Genomic DNA, 16,683 nt, shown 5'->3' on the forward strand with positions numbered 1-16,683 from the left:
AATGCATTAGTTATAATAGAATTGTTTGCTTTAAAACAGTTCATATAACTTTAATGTCTTTTTCCAAAGCAAAATTATATATTTTTTTCAAGAGCCTGTCATCATGTCATAGGATTAAAACCATCCTAAAAATGGTTTCATCATCTAGGAATTATGATTCATTTAAATGGTTGAACTTGAAAATCTATAGTTACGATGCCTCTTTGAATACCAAACACATTTTGAAGCTTTTTAGCAACTTTTTATCAACTACAGCTTTATCAAAGTGATCTTTGTCCTTTATTCAAAAATTTGATTTGCTTCATAAACAATAGTACTCATTATTTAAAGGTCATTATTTTGTGTATTTCGTTATTTAGTTATTCAGATTTAGGTGTCTGGACACTTGTTTCTCTCTCGCTCTCTCTCTCTCTTTCTCTCTCTCTCATGTTCATTTGACTCACACTTCCTGTGTTTGCCTTAGGCACTAAATCCTTCAACATGATGTCCCCTACTGGCGATAACTCTGAGCTTCTAGCTGAAATTAAAGCCGGGAAGTGCCTGAAGCCCACGCCTCACAGTAAAGGTTACACAACCATCTACTCCAGCGGTGGCTCTCCAGTGAATAATGTAAGTGCTATTCTGTCATTAAGTACACAATCTGTGGTCTAAATATGTCCAGGTCAGAAAATACACAGTAACTAGTCCCATTTTTAGGAATTTGAGCCTTATTTACCAGTTTTTATTAAAGCTCTGTGTCACCGTTGTCATGGGCCAAACCGAACCACCAGATTTTCCGCAAGATTTTCAAAAGCTCCAGCAATGCTGAAACATTTCTTCATACTTGTGCGTATGTTGATGAACAGCAATCACCTGTAAAGTACACACATCGCACCGCTCATTTGCATTTAGTCAGACCAACAAAACTCCATAGACAGACAGCTGAAAGGGCAATAAGAGGACAATCAGGTGAAAGAAAAAATATTCTCAGAGGCAGAAGTGGAAGTTATTTTACTTATGTCTACACCAATTAAAAATATTATTAAGCAGTTTAACACTTGAAAAGGCTCAAATCTGGAGACGAATTCCAGGAAATGTAAGTGAAAAGAAAATGGTTTGACATGACAATGGAGAAGAAAATATATTTATATTGTACTCAGGTGAGCATGAGCACCAAGCACTTTAGCCTTTTGCACACTTTGGCCTCTTGCATCCCAATGCTCAATCCCCGATGCTGTGTTGGAAAAGTATTCAGGGTGTTGGACGATGCACAGTCGGAATTATACTGCATCGGCCTTTTATAAGTCACGTGGTGCTGCTTCTAAAGCATTGCACAGCATTAAACGAACATACACTTATTTGTCTTATTTTAGTGACTGGGTTTATTTGTCTAAATTTTTGGATTTTACGTTGATCTTTCTTTAGTTAATACCATTAATATGAAATGACTGGGTTTCACAAAATTGTCATTAGATTTGTGTATGTACTTGAAATAAAGAAGCGGTTTAAACTTGACAGTGTTTAATAACCTCAATAACTCCTCGCCAGTTTTGATTTGAAGGTTTACATTAGTGGGTTTCCTTACATGTAGGTTAACTCAAACTCAAGAGCTCTTGAAGGATACGTGCAGAAGGACACGTAAATTTTTCTAAATTCATTTCATATTCACTTACATGAATATGAAAATTTCTTGCATAATTGTTCCCACAATTGATTTACGAATAAATTTGTTTTGATGCAGCTTGTTAAATTAGGCCCCTTTTTTGTTAGTTATTCAGCATATCAATGGTGGCATAAGGTGTCATTAGGAATTGCATGGCTCTAATATTGACTGTTTTTTCATCTTGTCATCTCTATTGCATATACACAGCTTCAGCCTTCTTTGTTTGACCAATACAGTAAAACATAAGGGTATAGGCTTAATGAGAAAAGACCAGCCAGTCATGAACCTGAAATGACTGCTGGCTGTTCCCTAACATTTTATCTGGGTGAGGGTTAGTATATGCATATATTACTGTTTTATTTATTGTTTTCCAACTGGTGTGTGTTTGTGTGTGTGAGTGTACACTGCTGCACACATACAGGACAATATTTCATGAACATGGCCACAAAAAGATTAAATAGACAAACTAATCAAAGGGAAACAAGGAACAGGTGGGACTAATTGACTGCCAAACAACAGAGACCAAGAAGCTGAGGCACAGAGCATGTAAGGAACCTGGAATGCCAAAAGGGACAAAAGAGGCACATAGCGAGTGGAACATGATAGGGACAGACGTAGGGAAGCTGTAATAGAAATAGGGGAAGACGTAACAGGTTGTATACATGCTACTGTGGCGCCACCGTGGCAGTATCTCTGCTGTTCTGAGAATGATCCACTAGCTAAATAACTTATAAAAACTCGACCTAGCATTAATCCTGGCATTCCCTTTCCATCACTGAATTCCAAATCTCAAATTTTTTACTTTGTCTCAAAATTCTGAGATAATACATAAAATTACAGCATACTGCTTCTGTCAGAATGTTTTTTTTTTAAACACACATTTTTTTTCTTTTCTACCTGGGGGAAATGGACTTCCATAACACTCAATAATTGTGTATCTGTATAGTGCAATTTTATAGTAGGTGTACCTGATTTATTTGTATACATAAATGTATCATTACTCTTCTCTTATTTCTCTTTATTTACAGGAACAAATTACATCCAAAAAATGCGAAACAGGAGTAGTTAGCAAATTATTAGGTTGTAATTGTTTTACTTACAAACATTTATAAATGCTGGAAATAGTTTTTGTCATTTTCACTGAGATTAAGATTCTCACATTTTGATCAGATTTAGATTGTTAAAATATAATTCCATTATAAATCTAACCCTACTGATGTTTCCCTTTTCAGGAAGAAAGTCCAGCGTCGCCACCTCAGTCCCAATCGGAACCCCAAACTGAGCCCCAATCTCAGCCCCAACCTCAGTGGCAGCCACAACCTCAGTCCAATGCAGTCCAATCGACAAAACAAACATCTGATCCCACTTTCCCATCTACATCCACAAATCCTACGGCTTTTGGCACTTCTTCCCGGAAGATGAGCACATCACAGAGCTATGATCATCTGCCTGTTGTGGTGAATGGCAACAGTGCCTCGGGTCAGACGCGTAAGTCCAGCCTGGTGGATATAGAGGCCCTGGTGCCCACCCATGATGAGCAAGGCAGACCCATTCCTGAGTGGAAGAGGCAGGTGATGGTGAGGAAATTGCAAGCAAAGATGCAGGAGGAAGAGGAGAACAAGAAAAAGGTAAGGAAATGGGTGAACCATTTTAATTTTTTTTTTTAAGCAATGTTTTTGGAAGATAAGCTGAGAAACCGTCTTTGCTATTATCAGCATTACATAAACATTGCGTTTTAAATATCTCTCGGCTGGTAATTATAGTAGATTTTCAAGCCATAATTTACTTGAGCATGTGTACTTAAGGGAAGTCACTTTCTCAGCTTAAACTACTGTCATTATTTGTCTCTAGCCTTTTGTGTTCATGAGCCTGAAGTGTGTGGATGTGAGATTTTGCATGTTGTGGTATGTTAGTGTGGATTTACTCTGAAATAATTTCCTGTCTGCTGAGACATCATTTTAAACCATCATATTTTGCTTTCTCATGTATGAGTGAGGCTCAAACATGTAAATGATCTGATAATGTAAAAAATATTCAGCACAGAATTGGTTATAGCGATGAGCAGTTTAGAAATATAATTCCTAGTAATTGAATGGAGCGTATCAAGAGATTTTGGTATCAGTTTCTCTGATCATATCCATGTTTATGTAAACTTCTTAGACTACAGAAAAGCTATGTCTAACAACCTTAAATGAACTTTTCTCTAGTGCGGTCATATATTTATTTAGTTATTTATTTATTTTAAACAAGAGCATTTTGTGGTCATCCATTTGCTCGTGAAAGCCTAAAATGCATTCAGTTGTGTGATGTTGACTTGGTCTAGGATGTGACAGACAGAACATTCCGTCTCTTTGTAAATATATAAGTAAACACACCTGTCACTTGCTGATGGGCTGTCAGGCAGGGCTGAATGTACAACAAGAAGCACTCCATCAGTGGTGTGGGTGTTATAATAGACTCATCTGGTTAGCTTTAATATTAACTGCTTATATGTGATCTTGATCAAAGACCAAATGGGAGACTGGTTTCGTTACACATTTAAGTGGCATAAAAGTTTAAAGCTTAATAGGCCAGAAGGCAAGATTTTATGAAATGCATTCAACACAACTTGCATTTATTTATTTATTTATTTGGTTCCATCTATTACTACTGCACTTTGACTTTTTTGTCTTTTGCATGTGTTTTTGTGTCGTTTGGCTGGACAATGATTTGTCCTGTGGTGTGATGCAGTGTTCACTTTGGGGCTGCTGTGACCATCCCAAGACAATTTTAAATAATATAAATATTGTTTTCATACTCTTGAAACTTGGTAAGATATAGATATTGGTGATGGGGCATGACAGCTCTAAGTTTTTACATGGGGATTCAGTGGTGTGATGCAAGGTGCCCTCACACTGCAAATTATGTCTAAATCTTGGAATGCAGTTATGTCTGTCTACCTTTCTCCCTGTTTTTCAAAATTCATGTCTATATTTTCAAAATCTGTCAAGGCCATTGGTTGTCAATCAAGTCATATAGAAGCACCTGTCATTCCATATATTTTTTACATGTTCATTGAAGGTCACTTGACCATCATGCTTGTACATTCATCAACTGGACTGCTAATGGAATGGACTAATTATGTGGAATGACTGCTTATAGGCTTGGTTCATAATCCAGACTACAAATTCAGAGTAGGCAGGATAAGTGCTCCTGTTAAATAGGAATTTGATATAGCTAGTCTAGAGAAAAAGCTAGTCAAATTGGAAGCTTTTTGCCTAAATTTTCCCATACAAACATGCTATATTGAGATCCTCGGCAACTGCAAGTTGCTAAAGGTCACACTGCTTCAACTCATCTCAGCCATAGTAAAGCAGCTACCATTGCACCACTAAATCCATGTAAGGTTTGAAACGTTTGGTGTGAAGAAGCATGTCTGAGAAGCCTTGGACCTACAGACTGAAGGACAACCCATCCTTCTGTTTTTGTTCATCTCTGTCTCCTCCTCTGACCCTGCTTTAGTTTTCTACCAGTGGATATTTCCAAGCACAAGACTGGCATTACTCTCATGCACACAATGCTATACTGGGTCCATTTGGTGAACTGATGACTGAGGATGACCTCATTCGCATTGAGAAACAGATTGAGAACCTCCAAGTTATGCACAAAGTGACAGAGGTAGAAAAAGAGCTGGAGCAGCTGGAGAAAGAGTTACATCAGCTCCTCCCTGTGTCTGCTGCCCTGACCCAGGACCACTTCTCTGTCAACCCCAAACAGGTTCATGGGCAAGCAGAGGACCTTCCTGCTTGGTGTAGCAAAATTTCTACACTGCTTAAAAGTATGGCCATTCTCCTTGCAACATTAGGTGGTAAAGAAATTGACATTCTGGAAATGATTAATCAAGGCTATACATATGAAGGTCTGAAAGGTGGAAAGGCACAGACAACGTGCGTTACCTCAGGTAACATTGGGCGATCGCAGTCTTTCTCAACCCGAGAGGAGGTGGAGAAGGAACTCAAGCAGTGTGGTGTGTCAGTGAAAAACCTGAAGGCCAATTATGAGATGATCCAGAGCCAGTCTAAGTATGAAGAGGACAAGATGAACCGAGTATACAAACGGAAGAGATCCTTGCCAGTCGTGAGTGAGTGCAGTTATTCTCCTGAGCCTATCCTGGAAGATGAACTACTCTTCACACCTTGTGACATCTCTAGTGACTCTCAAGTCACTAATGGTCTACCACCAGAGCAAGATCCAACCTTGCCATTAGTAGATGAGCCGGTTGTAATACCATCATATGCACCTTTGACATACAGTGGATCTAATGGTGTACCCCAGTCGGGCATGGATAATCTGGTACACCCTCTATCCAGTGACCCTGCACTAAATGGAAACCATCACACCCGCAGCCTCGAGGTGCAGACAGACCTGAGCTATGTTCAGGAGTCTATCGAGATGAGAAAGGAGAGGATTGTGTTCTTGTTTCTGGAGCACTGGAGAAAGTACACTATGACCGATTCTTACAGACCCAAATACACAGGGAGAAGAAGAAGTCAAGGAGTTGGGATGGATGGCTATCACTCCCAGGATAACAATAACCAGTTTGAATTGGATGGGAGCGAGGATGACCAGCTCCTGCACTTTATGAAACAGAGGCAAGTAGTAGGGAACCTGCTTGGCCACTGGAGGACCATTATGAGCCAGGTACCCTCACGTCAGATCCGTCGGCTAAGTCGGGCTCAAATGATCTACTGGCCTGAGCATTTTCTCCCTCATATAAATGGGGCTTCAGTTCATTATGATAACCTGACCCTTGATCTTTTCATGCTTGGCTACTTCCAATTGCTTGAGATGAACATGTCTCGCAGTGAAAGGAAGTTCAGACACTTACTGTGCTATGATATGTTTGATCGAATTGGCAGCCATCCTTGGGAAGTGATCCGTGAGTTCCACCGTGAGGTGATGGAAAGCATTGAGAGAGGGAATCGTGATTGGACAGATGGTTTTGAGGACATCAAGCTGAAATACTTTGGCGACACTATAGACGGTGGAGGGCTGTTGGAGACAACTCAGATTGACTCACCAAAAAAAATTCAGGAGATCTTAGACTCAGGACATGTACCTGAGACAACACAAGAACAAGAGTCTCTTGAAAAAACTGAGCAAAATTCAACACAGGCACCTGCATCTGACAAAGAACAAGCTTCCACACAGGTGCCTGTACAGGACACAGCAGAAGCGAGCTCTACAGAGCAGACTGATAAGCCTAACATATTGGACAATGATCAAAATGCAGATAAAGCTAATGCAGAACAGCCAGAGAACCAGACAACCACACAAGTAACAGCTGAAAAGCCTCTGTCTGAACCCTTCAGCGGTCATGCTGAGAAGCAATTTCCAGGCAAAGATAATGAAGAGCTGAATGAGGACTCGATAAAACTTATTTATGATCTTAAAGAGTTTAGCAATGAGGATATAATCAGATACATTGAGCGAAGTTTTGCCTTCTGGAAGGAGAAGGAAGCAGAATTGTTTGATATCTGACCAATGAAGGCGATTATTTGATCAAAAGGAACTTAAAGGAAGCCTTCAGATAAAGCATGTTATGAGACAAAATGTCTGTCCAGACATGTGAGAGATTTGGTTAGAGAAAAATAATCTGATATTCTCTCCTTGACTGAAAAATGACCGAATGCAGGTTACTGCTGAACACTGCAAATCTAGTGTCCACCTAAAATATAATGTAAGGTTATTTGATGGAAGTCAGTGGACTTTTTAAATTGGGACTCCAATTTTAATCTGATGTCCATGAAGAAAGGGCTATGTTAAATGCACAGTGTTAGGGGAAAAAAGTTTGGACAAGTGTAGAAGGTCCTCAGTCAAATATTTGTATGGAATATATGGATATATGGAGGTAAGGAAATATGGTCAAGTTGTAGTCTTGGATGGTGGTGGCCCATGGTCAGTGCTTGAACATATTTGTTTTTGTTGCTTTGCAAGAGAATACAAATATAACAATTACTGTCTACCCTTGGTCTAGTACAAGGCAATTCAGCTTCACAAGCAAGTGGGCCTAACAGGAAACTGATGCTGGATATACAGGCCAAGCCACAATGTATTGTTAAAAAATGACCAGTATTTTTCTCATATAACCCATAATCTATTTGCTGGTATAGTGAGTAATTCTTTGTTAGTTCAATCTAGATGATATGGTTTTTCTGGGTATTTTTTGTCTTTTAAAAGATAATTCACAATTGCATAATATAGAAAAACATAACATTTTTACTATTTCCAGCTTGTAAATATGGAAATAACATCACTACTAATTAATACAGAGACAGCAGAGACACAATGGGCCGGATTCAGGCCATAAAATATATAGTAGTTTGGTGTAAATTGCATTCATAAAGCGTATTGAGTTTGGCTCTTCCTAATTTTGGTAGTTATTTCATCCATGAACATAAATTAGTTTAATGAATTTGCTTCTGAGGTAAATTAAAATTTACTATTGCCGTTTCATTTTGGCCCTCCTTATTACTATCATTTTTTTAAATTTCATTTTTATATGAGTTTAGCCACTGAGGTATTAATGAAACCAAAACTCTAACCCTCTTCTATAAGCACAACGTTCATACTGGGGTTATGACATGAAATATTACTAAATAGTGAAATCCCTGGTTCTTGGTTCACTGTGATGAACTGGTACGCCACTCAGGCTGTGTTCTCACCTCATGCCTAGTGTTCTAGGGTAGGCTCTGGAGCCACTGTGATACTGATCCGGATAATGATGAATGATTATCTAGTAGCTTCGTGTTCAGGTGTTCCCGCAGTGTATTTAGGATTGTTTAAGGGCTTACTTGGTACTAACTCAAATTTTACCAAAGATTACCAGTATTTCATCATTTTTACCATTCAAATACATGCCCTTTAATTAGCTTGTTTTGTAATGTAATTGTTTTTGATATGCAAGTGAACTTAGTCAGAAAATTATTAGATGTTTTAAACTCAAACTACAATCATTATATCATTAAAGTGTTTATTGATTGTAATTTTGGCTGTTAATGATGTTTTGGATGTTCATTTTGATTTAACAGTTTATCCACGTTTGAAGTGTTTATGTTTTTTTTGGTTCCACATCAATAAAACATGTAGCGTGTATTTCTTGCTAATGTGCTTTTTTTCTGTCATTTAATTTTTATATGCATGCCTTCCTATACATACAGTGAAGAGAAATACATATTCGGTCACTTTTGTTTTTGTTCTTTAATATGCGACTAGTACATTTATCCTTTGTCTCTTGACTTTACTGTGAACAAAAAAGTGAATATTAGGTATTCATAAGCATAAACAAAGATACTATATAAAAATATATATAAATATAAATCAATTTGCAGATACAAATGCTGCAAAAATTTTCTTGTTCAAATTGCACCTGGTGTCTTAAAAGACAAAATACTTATTATTGTTATTGGTTAGGAAGATTTAGTAGGTGAAGGAGCTTCCATGAAGTAGTTTTTACAGACAACATTATTAAACAAAACTTGAGTAGAAAAAGTTACAGAGCCATAACAACAACAACAAAAAAATGTAAAATTGGCTCAGTAGACATTTGGAAAGTTCATGGAACCACAACTAATCATCCCCAGACAGGAGCGCCATGCAAAATTTCACAACGTGCATTCACACTAATGATAGGCAGCAGTTCTTTGAAAAGAGTTGTAGGTTGCCTTGAAAGCAGCAGGAGCAACAGTTACACACAGTGACACAGAGAGACAATAAGTAATGAAGTGCACTGCATTCATCTCCATTCCTATACCCCACGCAAAACTCCTCTGCTAAAAAAAAAGCACAGCGATGCACATCTAAATGCATTTAGATAAATCAGAATTATTTTGGAATAATATACTCTGGCCAGATAAAACAAAAACTAACTGGCAATAATTCACCCTACTGTGTTTGTAGAAAGACGGGTTGTGCACATGATTCCAAGAACACTGTACATACAGTGAAGCACTGGGCTGGGAGCATCATAATATGGGGCTGCTTCTCTGCAAATGGTCCTGTGGCACTGCGTGTCATTAAAGGAAACATGTACCAGGACATATTAGAACAGACTCCATCAAAGGGACCCTCAGAACCTTGAATAATTGAAGACAGCTTGCTAAGAGCTTGGGCCAAAATTGAACCACAATGCTACTAATACCTAACTAGTTACTTTTGAGATGTTACTGTAGACACCTCAAAGCTGTAACTGCCAACAATGGCTTTACAACAAAGTACTAATGTTGGTCATCTGTGGTGTCTGAATACTTTTTCCCCTATGATTTTTTTTTTTAAATCATCTTTGTTTATGCTTATAAAAACATACTTTTTTGTTCATATTTCAAGTCCAAGTACAAAGTCAAAAGATATATTATGTGTCTAAATGTAAAGTGAATATATGCACTGGAAATATATTAAATAAGCAAAAAGTGAATACTGTATAAAAAATAAAAAATATGGAATGTTATTCCAGTCAACATTACTTTAATTACCTGGAGATGTCAATCTGACTATAAAGTCTTTGATGTTTTTTTTTAAAAGGTTAATTGGATAATTAAGGGTTCTTAGCTTCCATAAAGGGTTCTACTTTGAACCTTTTCCAATAGAGAATGAGTCATTTTCATTCCAACCAATCATAGGTCTTTTAATAAGTTAATCGGTCCTGCTTTGTTGGAATAAAGCCAGTAACCACACTAGCCATTTCTGGATAAGATTGATGACTCCTGCTTTAAGAGTTCCTCTATAGCAATGGTTTACAAAAAAGAGCCACAAGGACCCCCATTGGTCAGTAAAGCATAGCGAAGGGGTCTGTGATTGTTTTTTTTTTGTTTGTTTGTTTGTTTTGTTTTGTTTTGTTACAGTGGTTTACAATATTTATTATATTTAGGGGTCCAAGCACCCAAGTCAGCTCAGACCTAGTGTGTTCTATGGGTGGAAAGTTCAGGAATAGAAAACTTTATGGATTCAAAAAATAGTATATGAAAAATGTAAATAATGTTTTTGAAATAGATCCATACTGAGTGGGTCTTTGGAATTATTATTATTATTTATTTTTTTTTTTACAGTTAAAGGGGTCCCTGCCTACAAAACATTTGAGAACCACTGCTTTAGATGGATCCTGTGGCCAAATAGGATATTTTTAAAAAATTGTTTAAAGTTGGCATCCAAAGCACAGTATGTTTTGGTCTTATATATTATCTGAGTCACGTGCACATGCAGATCCCCAGAATTGCTGCCAAACACCACTAGGAAAACGGTGACAAAACACCAATCATATCCAAAGCTTCATTGTTGACATATCAACTTAAACATATCAAATTATGAAACTTGTTTTAAATATTAATCCATTTGTTTTCTTTTGGTCTTTTTTTTCTTCAGTTATAATTCCCAGGGGAGCATTTAAATATTAAGTTGTAGATTAGATTACCATGCTGCTGGAGCCTTTGCCAGTGATAGGGTAGGGTTCCATGCTTCACTGGAGCAGATTTAGAGTAATTGATCCACTTTAAAGGGAAGACGAGAAGCTCAAAATGGCCACCTCCTGCTCTGGCCTCTTGTTACAAAGTGTAAGTCTGCAGGAGATAATGTTTCATTCAGTGTGAAGACAGAACTGTAGACCAGAACTGTAGACTGTAGTGGAATTTGGTTTCAGGTTCTCCTCCTCCTCCAGTTTTCCCTCATGACTTCCGTTGGCGAATCTTGAGGCCTGAGAATACGTTGTGTATGAATTTGTTAAAGGTTTACAAATTGAATGTTTATATGTGTAATGCATTCATACAGAGGTCATTCTTATTAAATGCTTTACATAAGAAGAAAAGATGATAAAATTAATTAAATTATGTGTAAAATAAAATGCAGAAATAAAAATATATTCAGATAAGGTACAAATTAATAAAATAATTGAAAAAGGTATGATGTGCAGAATAAAGTGCACCAAAAAAACAGAAATGTTTTCAACCTGAAAAATATCCCACTTTATGATACATCTAAGATGTTCTGCAGGTTGGTTTCAATGTAGCATGAAAGCACAATTTTAGGCAATGTTAGCTAAGGTACGCATGGATTTTATAGACCTACTAGGTTTAAACTGGTGCTCAAATTTATTAGTTGTTTGTTTGTTTGTTTGTTTGTTTGTTTGTTTGTTTTTTACATATATATGAATGTATATTTTATCATTTTTGTTTAAATTATCTTGTTTTAGATCTATTCTAATACAAAAACCTGAAATTATCACTCTAATTTGGCACTTGTAGCACACTACATTTTAATGATTTACAGTTAATATTGGTTTATTTATCTTTTCCTCAGTCTCCTTTGACTTGTAGCAGTGTAAATAAATTGAAGTTATGTTTCAGTCAGCTCAATGACCACACTGTGTTGTCTCTTTCTGATAGATTGAGGAGGAGGAGGCCCTGCTTGCAGCCATGCCTGCATGGAGAAGAGACATCATGAAGAAAAAACTGGATGAAGAAAAGTGAGTAAACATACTTAAGTTCTGTAATTTTGTCTTCTTTTATGACTAGCGTTCATTTAAAAACACAAATAATGGCACCTACCCTAAATGGTAATGTCAGAGAAATGACGTGTGAAGCAACTTCATAATTTAAAAAGATGATAGACTGATCTGTAGTCTATGTACCTCTATGTACCTCTACATTTGTCTCAGACTTGACTATGATGCCCTCTTTCTGTCTTCTGAATAGACAAGTTACCAGTACAATTCTGAAAGAGGTCTTAAAAGAGACCTGAAAAGAGACTTTTTGTACAGTTGTATGCAATGGTTTGGGCAACCATGGCAAAATTAATTTTTTTTTGCTTTTTGAAGTGAAAAGAAGTAAACAACTTATGCGGCAAACTATTATTGTTGTTGTTCTGCAAAAGTTAATGTACAGTTACTTTATATTTGATTAACTTAAAAAATAGTAATTGTAGCATATGTAAAGGGTTGGACACCCATTCAGAATTTATTTATCATATTTGGCTTTAATTGACTCAAGAATAGTCATTAGGAATTGTTAGCTGATGACAATTCCAACGCATAATTGGAATGCATTTCATTAACTATGAAATGGCAGTTAAGGGGAACTATGGAATACAAGAATCTGAAGACTGAGAAAAATCTCAGATAGTATTGCCTGTGTGCTGGACAGAAAGGCAAAGCAAAATGTGCAAATTACATCAAGGAGTGGTGTCACCATTATTCTCTGCAGAATTGATTGTACAAGCATGATCTGCATGGAAGAGTCATCAGAAGGAAACCTTAGCTGCAGCCTCATCACAAAAGTAAACATCTAAAGTATTTTAAAAAATCTAGATAAGCCACAGGTATTTTGGAAATAAGTGCAGTGGACTGATGGAGTAACAAGGAACTCATCCAAAACATACCTCAAAATGAATAACTTAAAGAAAGGCAAGCTGAGGCTTTTGAAATGGCCCTCAGAGACTTGAACATCATTAAAAATATGTTGGTAGTTCATAAAGTATTTGCTGCAGAAATTACTTCAAAAATCAATAAAATATGTAATTTGGCCAGGGATGCCCAAACTTTTGCACATAACCGTAGCAGTGCATTGTACAGACTAGATTTTACACTGCTTGTAAATGCTTGTCAGTATATTGAAGTATCTATATGTAGTGTTTTTTCACTTAGCTCAGTATGTTCACTGTAATTTATAAATCTCTCATTTTCTAATGTCTCTTATGAACCACCTGGACGGGCAGGAAGCAGAAAAGGTAAGATATTCATAAGATGGACCAGTGATAAATATGCATGTATTCAATCCTTGGCATAGTTATAAATTATCTATGTATCTATCACCAATATCTATCTATCTCTCACTCCCTTTCTCATGCTCTCTCTCTCTCTCTCTCTCTCTCTCTCTCTCTCTCTCTCACTCTGTCTATATACAGAGAGAGAGAGAGAGTCACCTCCAAAAGTATTGGAACAGCAAGGCCAATTCCTTTGAAGACTTTTGGGTTTGAGATCAAAAGATGAATATGAGCTGATAGATCAGAACTTCAGCTTTCATTTCCTGATATTTACATCTAGGTGTATAAAACAACTTAGAACATGGCACCTTTTGTTTCAACCCATCAATTTTTGAAGTGAACAAAGGTGCCCAGGTGTTTCTTGTTGCCCAAGTGTGCACTGTTAGATTGACTGTTTAAACAGTTTAGTTCTGAATGTCTGCTCTTAGTTTGAGCCCTGGGTTTTTCCTGTGAAGACTGCATAGAGCTGACTATGTGACAGAATATTTCTGTAGATTTCTGAATTCATTGTTCTGCTACCATCATGAGTTACATCATCAATAAAGATTAGTGAGCCCATTCCAGAAACCCAAGCCATGCAAGCCCAAGCTATGACACTACCTCCACCATGGTTAACAGATGAGCTTGTATATTTTGGATCATGAGCAGATCCTTTCTTTCTCCACACTTTGGCCTTTCCATCACTTTGGTAGAGGTTAATCTTTATTACAGCACCTTTGTGGCTTATCTCAGTATTTGTTTGCGAATTCCAATCTGTCCTTCTGATTCTTACTGCTGACTAGTGGTTTGTATTTTTATTATTATTATTTATGGGTACGGGGGGTTGGTCTTCTACACACTCTGTCATCAGCTGTTGTTAGCTGTTGTTATTTTCCTTGGCCAACCCATACTGTGTCTGTGGTTTCTTTCTTTGTCAGGACATTGCAAATTGTTGTATCAGTTATGCCCAATGTTTGTGCAATGCCTCTCATTGATTTTCCCTCTTTCCTCAGCTTCAAATGGCTTGCTTTTCTCTCAAAGACAGCTCTCTGGTCTTCATGTTGGTTTATCCTTTTTAACAACATATGCAGTCTTCACATGTGAAACTGAAGGCTAAAACCAAGAGTAGATGTTCAGAGCAATTTATTGTTTAAAAAATCAGTCTAACAGGACACACCTGTCACATTTTCCAATATTTGTGCTCACCTACAAATTGGGTGGTCTGATACAAAATGTGCTATGTTCTGTCATTTAACACATCTACATATAAACACCAGGAAATTAAAACCGAAATTGTAAACTCTCTTCTTATATTCATCTTTTGATCTCAAATCCAAATGTCTTCAGTCTACAGCAAAAAATAATGAATTGGCCTTGCTTTTCCAAAAGTTTCAGAGGGGGCTGTGTATATTAGTTAGTTTGTTCGTGTGAGTGAATATATACTATGCAATAACATTGTGCTATGTTATTGGTATGTTGTTTTTTTGTCCTCTTGTGTGTGTTAACTTTATCGCCCCTCTTCTTTTGGCATGGCAGGAAAGAAGAAGAGCGACTGAAGATAGAGAAGGAGAACGAAGAAAAGATGGAGCTGGAACGGCTGCGTACGTTAGGCTATGATGAGACCAAGCTGGCGCCGTGGCAGCGGCAGGTCATTTTAAAGAAAGGCGACATAGCCAAACAGTAGTTTATCCCCATTCTGTTTCACACACATCTCTCTGCTTCCATCATCTGCAGGACACCGCATTACCCACAATCCACCAGTTCCATTCCACATACTGAGAGGCTCAGCACACAGCACAGCTGTTTGAATTCATGCAGATTTGCACTGTTCAGGACTGTTAACGGATCCATAGTACATTGCAATGAGAATTATGTGTTATTGTAAAAGCCTATAATTCATTAGTGGTCCTCTATTTGTGCGCCTGTAGATTTATTACAAATACAAACAAAAAAATGCCTGCAATAATATTGAAAATACATACATTTCAATGCACCTCACATTTCCACATTTAAAAATCTTCAAAGTATTTTCATGTCTAGAAAGAGTAGTTATTCTATACAAAACGTTTAACTTTTTTTTTTTTTTTTAACCAGCCAATCATTCTAAAGGAAATTTGAATACAGCATACTAGTTAAACAGATTATGCTGACATCAAACTACATACAAGTGCACTGAAATAATTATTAAAGAGTGATTTAACTACTTTTGGCATATGAGAAAAAGATATATTAATTGATAATAATGTTCACAATATTAACCTGGACTTTTGTGCATGTGTTTTAGTTTATGTAGTTTGCAGTCAACCCACCGATTAATAGGATTCTTAATTGAAATAATTCATTTTATTTGTTTTTTTTTACACAGTCATGAAAAGGTGAAATATAACAATAGCCATAACCATAAGATGCATATTGATATTTCCATAATGACCAGAAATTGGCAGAATATGCTGCTGTCGTTAATATTTTACTGTGTAATACATTCTGTCCAAAAACCACACATGTACTTTACTAAGATTTACCAAATCACAGAGTTTACTCTAGGGGCAGAATATTTGTGGTTGTTTGTCTGAACACATGGGCAAGATATATAGATATGGATATGTTAATATCTTATTCTGTTATTACTGTACATTCATTTTTGGTCTTGCGACCAGAAATAGATGATTATGCATGAGGGTGTACATCCGTTTTTATCAGCACACTTTTCCTTCATTACATCTGCTCATAACATCCCTTGTACAGATAGGGTACCTGGACCTTGGAAAAGTGCCGGACGTGTCTTTCTGAATGTCTGTGTATATATGTGGTGTCTGTTCTGTGTCATAAAATGTGTGATAGTTAAACGTGATGTATTTAGAGTGTACATGTTTTGCAAGTGTAAAAAAAAAAATTGTCATTCTCATACAAATATGTGCAATGCATGCAATATTTGGTTTAACTTCATTTGATGCCATATTGATGTTTAAAACAAAGCTATACACAAACGCAATTGCCATTAGAACATTTTCTATTTATGAATAATGTACATAGTTATACTGAGGAAAAAACTTTGCTGCCCTTTTTTTGCTCTATGAAGGTCCAGATTGTCCTCCTCATCCTTTGCTTGCATTGATTTCTTACTCTAAACCATCAATGTCAAACGGGCAAATGTAGCAAAATAAAAATTTGATTTCTTGGAATTCATAATGCTGTCTTTGAATAAATACAAATGTCCTGTTTTGAAAAGCCTGATAGTGCAGTGGTTAGCATTGCAACCTCACAACTCTGTAAAA

At 36.8% G+C, this 16,683-nt stretch overlaps 2 protein-coding genes across 4 annotated transcripts in view; both read left to right on the forward strand.

Annotated features, from left to right (window-relative positions):
* The window catches only part of espn (espin), a 59,089-nt gene extending 42,469 nt beyond the window's left edge, over positions 1–16,620 (forward strand). The window contains exons 10-14 of one of the 3 annotated variants that reach the window (XM_017467128.3): positions 464–609; positions 2,875–3,270; positions 12,055–12,134; positions 13,382–13,393; positions 14,945–16,620. In XM_017467128.3, the coding sequence (XP_017322617.1) occupies positions 464–609; positions 2,875–3,270; positions 12,055–12,134; positions 13,382–13,393; positions 14,945–15,092 (782 nt within the window). In that variant the 3' untranslated portion in view covers positions 15,093–16,620. Of the gene's footprint in view, positions 1–463; positions 610–2,874; positions 3,271–12,054; positions 12,135–13,372; positions 13,394–14,944 lie in introns of all 3 variants that reach the window. The other 2 variants (XM_053680157.1, XM_053680158.1) reach the window with 2 other exon arrangements.
* LOC128632839 (espin-like protein) lies at positions 5,037–8,623 on the forward strand. Its single transcript, XM_053680159.1, has one exon. The coding sequence runs from the start codon at positions 5,228–5,230 to the stop codon at positions 7,160–7,162; it is 1,935 nt and encodes a 644-aa protein (XP_053536134.1). The 5' UTR covers positions 5,037–5,227; the 3' UTR covers positions 7,163–8,623.
* Positions 16,621–16,683: the final 63 nt, after the last annotated feature.

This window comes from Ictalurus punctatus, chromosome 5 (genome assembly GCF_001660625.3).
Source record: "Ictalurus punctatus breed USDA103 chromosome 5, Coco_2.0, whole genome shotgun sequence".
Taxonomy (NCBI): domain Eukaryota; kingdom Metazoa; phylum Chordata; class Actinopteri; order Siluriformes; family Ictaluridae; genus Ictalurus; species Ictalurus punctatus.